General features: G+C 40.3%; 2 protein-coding genes across 2 annotated transcripts in view; one reads left to right on the top strand and one right to left on the bottom strand.

The window, feature by feature from the left end:
• Positions 1–243: 243 nt before the first annotated feature.
• fabp7a (fatty acid binding protein 7, brain, a) lies at positions 244–1,564 on the top strand. Its single transcript, XM_061063454.1, has 4 exons — positions 244–398; positions 608–780; positions 863–964; positions 1,263–1,564. The coding sequence occupies exons 1-4, from the start codon at positions 326–328 to the stop codon at positions 1,311–1,313; spliced, it is 399 nt and encodes a 132-aa protein (XP_060919437.1). The 5' UTR covers positions 244–325; the 3' UTR covers positions 1,314–1,564.
• Positions 1,402–7,997, bottom strand: part of si:ch211-266g18.10 (trichohyalin) — a 31,734-nt gene continuing 25,138 nt past the window's right edge. The window contains exon 43 of the mRNA XM_061063461.1: positions 1,402–5,978. Coding sequence (XP_060919444.1) covers positions 5,893–5,978 — 86 coding nt within the window. The 3' untranslated portion in view covers positions 1,402–5,892. The remainder of the gene's footprint in view (positions 5,979–7,997) is intronic.

The raw sequence follows: 7,997 nt of genomic DNA, 5'->3' as shown, positions 1-7,997 counted from the left end.
ACACAGATATGTGAATGAAATATAAGAAAAGGGTTTGACGTGTGTATTTTAATTTTCAAATTACTACACTTTTCTACATTTGCGTCTTAATCACGGACTCACGGAGACAACACTATCAACGTCCCTCGATCACGATCAAGCGGTTAACGGGACATTGTGCTTTGACCAATCAACGCCCACGAAGCGTTTCGAACAACCAATCAGCTTTGACGCTGCAGCGCGAGTCTCCGCCCTCCGGTACAGTATAATTTGGCATGCAGACCATCCTCAGAGTCGCTTTAAGATTCACTGCAGGGAGGAAAGAGGCTGCTAAAGAACTGCAACAATGGTTGATGCTTTCTGCGCTACATGGAAACTGGTCGACAGCCAGAACTTTGATGAATATATGAAGGCAATTGGTAAGATATATATATATTTTTTTTAAATTGTAAATAGTGTTGACGTTGTTGTTTTCTTTGTCTCTGGGATATTAGTTTATTTTATTTGGCTTAAATATTTCCTATCTTGTACAGGAAAGAAGATTTAAAAAATATATATTATTTGTATCAGCAAAATGCATTACTAAAATAACAGTTTTATAATAATAATATATATTTTTTCTGTACAGGTGTTGGTTTTGCTACAAGGCAGGTGGGCAATGTCACCAAACCAACAGTAGTGATCAGCCAGGATGGGGACAAAGTGGTGGTGAAAACCCAGAGCACCTTCAAGAACACTGAGATCTCCTCCAAACTGGGAGAGGAGTTTGATGAGACCACGCCTGATGACCGACATGTCAAAGTGAGTTCACTTGATACAAGTCACGGCTGTAGATTGACTGTCCAGAGATTTATTTTAATACATTTTGTGCCTGTGCCTGCAGTCTACTTTCACCATGGACGGAGATAAACTTGTGCATGTGCAGAAGTGGGATGGCAAGGAGACAAAATTTGTCAGAGAGATCAAGGACGGGAAGATGGTGATGGTAAGTTGACTTTACAAACACAACTCTATGCAGAGACAAGTTAAGAGACATTTTCTTTTGGACCTGTCATTGTGGTTATATTTAGCATTTGGTGCAGAAAGAACATTTTTAAAGCACTTATGGTATGCATGGTTCATCTTGCCTCAGATGTGCATTGGGTAAATTAAATTCATCCGAGTCAAATGGGCGGCAGAAAACTGGCTCTTCATACAGACAGCAGGGTTTCTAGGTATTGCATGAAAATGTTAACTTCCATCATGTAACATAGGCTGTCTTTTTCTTTCTCTCTTCTTCACAGACTTTGACTTATGAGGGAGTCGAGGCGGTCCGCACATATGAAAAAGCCTAACTAAACCAAGACTGAGCAAATCATACTGCACAATGAATAATCAACAACTTGTTCTCCTTTCTTTTGTAACAAAAAAAAAAAAAAAAAATTTGCAATGATTTGCACTGGATTTGTTGTTGTAACATGTGATGAATACTTTGGGATATCTTTTGTAAGACCTTTTGTAAGAAATTCAGAATGTGAAGAGCCAAAACGGTTTCATTCTCTGTATCAAACATGTAAAGGGAAAAAAAATAAACTACTTGACATAACTTTGCTCCATCTCAGACTTTTCAGTTTTCAGTCCCAAGAGCTCCATCAGCACCACTCTGGCTCTCTCTCTCCCCCATTAGGGTGTTACTTCTAATGCAGCCCTACATTTCTCTTTCAAACATGTCACCCTGAATTGTGGGAACAGTGCTCTCCCTGTAACGGGTCGGTTCCAGGTGACAGCTGCAGGGTGACTGTGCAGGCCAGAGCTGGGCCGTGCAGCGGCAGCAGCAGCAGCAGCAGCCAGTGTGACCACTGAACTTGTGGGAGTGAACGTCCTGTAGTAACCTCCAGATGGTCAGAGACGGCTAGGAGCAGGAGGGGGTTGGGGGAGGAATGATGTCACTGGCCTCGGGATAATCCGGTTTTAGTTGTGGTGTCATTACGTAGAGGAATCATTCGATGGTGTGTGGACCAACCGTGATTGAATGCCGCCGCTCGCATGACAGATGACCGACAAGGCGATAAGGAGAGACTGAGCAGGATGTGACAGTTTATATCAATCCAATAACTCTCACTTGGTCGGTCAAGGTCACAAGCTCCAGTGCTGCACTGTTTGTCTCTGTGTCTTTGAGATAAAAGTGTTAATTTTAAAGTCCCCTCATGCATCCTCCATCTTTCCCACAGTTTTAAGAAGCCAAGCTAAATCCTCCCTTGCCCTGCGAGCTGCGTCCAGCCCTGCTGAATGCTTGCCACTACAAATGGCCATTCTTCTCATCCCAGGAAACACTCTGCCAAGTTTCTGCTCACCTCTGAATAGCGTGCGACACAAAGGCACCGTGGTAACTGGAGTGGAACTCATTTGCTTGTTGCCCGCTGAATTAATTTCAATTAAAATCTATGTGTATGCTCAAATCGCAGTCTGCCAAAATAATACCTCTACTGTGAGCCGGATTAATTTGCATAAATATTTGGGTGAAAACAGTTAATGGACAAGTCCAGGCCAGTCCATGTCACGATATTCACAGCAGCACAGGCCCACTGAAAAGGGAGCTATCGCATGCCATGTTGGAGACTCAGCAGGGGATAATAGTTGAGTGTAGCGTCTCCCCCCCCCCCCCTAAAGGCGAGTGGAGTGAGTCTCCTCTTTGTGTGTTTGTGTGGAATCTGTGTTAGCGGTGTGGACTGACCTGTGGTAACCGCTCTCTGGCCTCTCTGGCCTCACAAAGGGAAATACAGAACACAGACCTGATCATCCTCTGCACATTCTTCTCCGTTTGTCTTCCTCATTAAAAACACATAAATCATACTGAGAAAGGACTTGTACTTTGGAAATCTGGGGAACATGAAGAGAAGATTCACACATTTTAGATTTAGGGGATCTAATTTGATATTTCTTAAGTTGCTGCTTCTTTTCTTGGGGGTAGTTTATTTTTTTTGATTCATTCAAAAACATGTTGAAAACATGTTTGTTGAAATGAAACGACCATATGAGTGAAGCAACTCTTTGAAAAAAATAAAAACAAAGTATAAAAAAATAATAATTTGATATTTCTTTACACTTCTTATCAAAAAAATGTGACTTATTTTAAGACAAAAGACTTAAAAAATATGAAAAAACAAATCAGATGAGTGGGATTAAAAAGACTCCCGCACAACAAACCGAGCTGTTTACAGATATTTGAATCAAAATGTTAGAAATAAAACCCATAGAAAATAAAAATCCATATGTATATGAATGACTCAAGTCTAAAATATGCAGGATTAAAATACATTTGTTTTTCATTTTGAAGGAGATTATTTTGTGGCTAGTACATCAATTGCTTTGATGAGGGGGCGCGGGGGGGGGGGGGGGGGGGGGGGGGGGGGGGGGCGGTCCTGTAGGATTTCTTAAATCCTTTTTTAAAGCCCCTGGAAGTCACATGAAAATACGAGTAACCCAAATACAGGAGTTATAGTACAGATAATGTCCTTCTGCAATTTATGTTTTGTTCTAGACAATTGCTCTTGGCTCCCATTTTGGTGCCAAAAAGGAGAACGAAATGAAACCCACTGGGTAACAGATAGACTTCTGTTTGTTTGAACGCTCTTATTGGAACTTTTGGAGAAAGGCGAGACTCAAAGACACTCGTGCTCTTCTATGTTTTAATGTCAAATTGCTACTATTCACAGGCAGGAGGCAGATGTAATGGACAAATTGATACATCGTCTGATTTCAGGGAGAAACTCTATTTTCTAATGATTTGCCTATTTACAATGAGATCATGTGGGAATACTTTCAATAAAGTTTGTCAGGTATCACGTTAGAAACACCGCTGCCTGACAAACATCAGTTATTGGTTCAAATACGCTGATCAGTCATTTCACGTCTTTGTTGCTGCCTTTTATCCAAATCGGGAAATAATGTCACAAAATCATCTGAAAGCATAAAACAAAAGCACACACATCATGCACATTTCAATCGAGGACTATCAGACAATCGTACAGTGCTTAGATCAATGAGAGATTTAAAAAATAAATAAAGGGATTGCACATGTTTACCTGGTAGGTTTGAGGCTGTAGATACAACTCAGTGAAAATAAATAAAATACATGTTGTATCTTTTGTCACAATGTAACAAATCTCCATGACTTCAATGCATAAACTAAAACAAATTAACTCAATATGAATATTTAAAATAAAATCGTGCTCAGTTCCTCGTACATTTCGGGAACTAACAGACAACGTGACAGTGCAGCATCAACCTGAAACTCAAGAGCCAGGGCTCACTGTGCTCTGCAGATGTCTTACGCACCAATCATGGTCTAATAGAGCGTTTCTATGATTGTAATAAAAACACAAGTGGGTTTACTTTTCCAGTATGCCCTGGTATAAGTGACACAAGCTAAAATAACTGTGCAGAATCTGGAGTGTCGTCGTATGAAGAACTGTATGAAAACATCTGACTTTACACCTGAGATCTTCTGCTCCAACATGTGATGCCCTTTGCAGCATTTTGAATTGTAATCACATGATGTGCAGACATCATCACAGAGTTAATGTACCGTTTGAGGTTTAAAGTAACGTCGACGTAAAAAAACATTCAGCTTGTAACATAAAGGTGTAAGAGGAGCCGAGTCTCGCAGCTCTCTTGACATCATTCTTCAGAGATTTCAAATTTTATCTTTATCTTTGTCCAGTTTCAGTCTTTAAAATCATCATGAAACCCATATCACACACCCCATGCACAGGATTCTACTAAACTGTAAAAGATCTCCTGTCATCTTTCATAGAAGCACCATTAAAGGGAAGCTCCTGTATGAGACACACGCTCTGTGATGTGTTAAAAAATCACAACAACTAGTTGCTCGTATACGCGGGCGGACTACGTTGTGCACTCAAGCTAACAGCCACTGACCAGAGTTAGTGACAGTGTTTGGTCGGTGTTAGTCACAACAGTCATCCTGTGACTGACAATAAAAACTCATCTCATGTACCCTACATTTGATGTCCCAGCTTGAAAATAGTCTTTGTGCAAGAAAGAACTCATACTGGTCATCCTGTCGACTAAAACAAGTAGCATCAAATGGGCGTCATGGTGTAGTTTAATAAGACTTCATAGGTAGTGTTACATCGGCAGGATTGGGAGCTCTCATATACAGTGCATGGTCATTCCTTTTGACACATAACAAGTGGACACAAACAAACAAAAAAACACTTCCTTTGTTTATTCCCATTAGGGAAGAAATGAAAGGATTAAATGAAAAATATCATGAATAATGGAATTTACACAAAAAGCCTGAATATTAATCCAATGGCTTGAAAAGCAGGACAAATGTAGCGTTATGAACTTTGCCTTCCACAATGCGATGAGGAAAAAAAAAAAGCTAAAATTAAACAGACTGAGCGTAAAAATGTACACTCTTCAAGTAAATGTGTTCTTAGAGGCATTTAACCCATTACCCCTCTCATACGTCACCTGTGGCCTTTTTTTTGTACCCCGTTTACAGCACAGTTGAACTTACTCTACACTTCTATAAAAATGCACCATTTTATTCAGTTATGCATTGTTTGCTGTCAGGAGCTAAATGAATGATCCAAAACAAGTTAAAATAATAAATGGTTCCTTTTAAAATAATCTCAACGTCTCAAATGAAGTGGAAAAAAAAGGTATTAAAGAAAAAGACAGAAAGGAATGACACTGGCTGCGTGTTTGGTTACGAGAGCTCAACCAAATCTGGAAATAAATTTAAAAAATCGGTCCGTCACATGAAAGTAACCCGTCCTCCTCCGCTGCTGTCAGAGGTATTCTGCTGACGACCAACAGTGAACAGCAGGCCGCATTTATACAGTGCAGGGCGACACACCACGTTATCAATCGTAAACCTCAGACGTGATTCAGGCTGAAGCTTCAAATGTGCAGAGGTGAAAAGGCGTAGAACGGAAACTGGGCCTCGTCCTCATCCACAAAGAAACACTGGAAGTAGGGCATCTCGTCTGCGGAGGGAGTAGGACAGTAACAGTTTAGTACGGGACAGTAAAGTTTAGTACGGGACAGTAAAGTTTAGTACAGGACAGTAAAGTTTAGTACAGGACAGTAAAGTTTAGTACAGGACAGTAAAGTTTAGTACAGGACAGTAAAGTTTAGTACGGGACAGTAAAGTTTAGTACAGGACAGTAAAGTTTAGTACGGGACAGTAACAGTTTAGTACGGGACAGTAACAGTTTAGTACGGGACAGTAAAGTTTAGTACAGGACAGTAACAGTTTAGTACGGGACAGTAAAGTTTAGTACAGGACAGTAACAGTTTAGTACGGGACAGTAACAGTTTAGTACGGGACAGTAAAGTTTAGTACGGGACAGTAACAGTTTAGTACAGGACAGTAACAGTTTAGTACAGGACAGTAAAGTTTAGTACGGGACAGTAACAGTTTAGTACGGGACAGTAACAGTTTAGTACGGGACAGTAAAGTTTAGTACGGGACAGTAACAGTTTAGTACGGGACAGTAACAGTTTAGTACGGGACAGTAAAGTTTAGTACGGGACAGTAACAGTTTAGTACAGGACAGTAACAGTTTAGTACGGGACAGTAAAGTTTAGTACAGGACAGTAACAGTTTAGTACGGGACAGTAACAGTTTAGTACAGGACAGTAAAGTTTAGTACAGGACAGTAACAGTTTAGTACGGGACAGTAACAGTTTAGTACGGGACAGTAAAGTTTAGTACAGGACAGTAAAGTTTAGTACGGGACAGTAAAGTTTAGTACGGGACAGTAACAGTTTAGTACGGGACAGTAACAGTTTAGTACGGGACAGTAAAGTTTAGTACAGGACAGTAACAGTTTAGTACGGGACAGTAACAGTTTAGTACGGGACAGTAACAGTTTAGTACAGGACAGTAACAGTTTAGTACGGGACAGTAACAGTTTAGTACAGGACAGTAACAGTTTAGTACGGGACAGTAAAGTTTAGTACAGGACAGTAAAGTTTAGTACGGGACAGTAACAGTTTAGTACGGGACAGTAACAGTTTAGTACGGGACAGTAAAATTTAGTACAGGACAGTAACAGTTTAGTACGGGACAGTAAAGTTTAGTACGGGACAGTAACAGTTTAGTACGGGACAGTAACAGTTTAGTACGGGACAGTAACAGTTTAGTACAGGACAGTAACAGTTTAGTACGGGACAGTTACAGTTTAGTACAGGACAGTAACAGTTTAGTACGGGACAGTAAAGTTTAGTACGGGACAGTAACAGTTTAGTACAGGACAGTAAAGTTTAGTACGGGACAGTAACAGTTTAGTACGGGACAGTAAAGTTTAGTACAGGACAGTAACAGTTTAGTACGGGACAGTAAAGTTTAGTACAGGACAGTAACAGTTTAGTACGGGACAGTTACAGTTTAGTACAGGACAGTAAAGTTTAGTACGGGACAGTAAAGTTTAGTACGGGACAGTAACAGTTTAGTACGGGACAGTAAAGTTTAGTACAGGACAGTAAAGTTTAGTACGGGACAGTAAAGTTTAGTACAGGACAGTAACAGTTTAGTACGGGACAGTAACAGTTTAGTACGGGACAGTAAAGTTTAGTACAGGACAGTAAAGTTTAGTACGGGACAGTAACAGTTTAGTACAGGACAGTAAAGTTTAGTACGGGACAGTAACAGTTTAGTACGGGACAGTAAAGTTTAGTATGGGACAGTAACAGTTTAGTACAGGACAGTAAAGTTTAGTACAGGACAGTAAAGTTTAGTACGGGACAGTAACAGTTTAGTACGGGATAGTAACAGTTTAGTACGCGACAGTAACAGCTTAGTACGAGACAGTAACAGTTTAGTACGCGACAGTAACAGCTTAGTACGGGACAGTAACAGTTTAGTACAGGACAGTAACAGTTTAGTATGGGACAGTAAAGTTTAGTATGGGACAGTAACAGTTTAGTACAGTAACAGTTTAGTACGGGACAGTAACAGTTTAGTACAGGACAGTAAAGTTTAGGACAGTAACAGTTTAGTA

This window comes from Labrus mixtus, chromosome 18, assembly GCF_963584025.1.
Source record: "Labrus mixtus chromosome 18, fLabMix1.1, whole genome shotgun sequence".
Lineage (NCBI taxonomy): Eukaryota > Metazoa > Chordata > Actinopteri > Labriformes > Labridae > Labrus > Labrus mixtus.
The sequence above is the reverse complement of the archived record's forward strand: the minus strand, read 5'-3'. Positions and strand labels throughout refer to the sequence as shown.

Coding starts and splice junctions, on each gene's coding strand:
- fabp7a (XM_061063454.1), top strand. CDS start 326: ATGGTTGATGCTTTCTGCGCTACATGGAAACTGGTCGACAGCCAGAAC. Junction 399..607: donor TGAATATATGAAGGCAATTG/GTAAGATATATA, acceptor TTTTCTGTACAG/GTGTTGGTTTTGCTACAAGG. Junction 965..1,262: donor AGGACGGGAAGATGGTGATG/GTAAGTTGACTT, acceptor TCTTCTTCACAG/ACTTTGACTTATGAGGGAGT.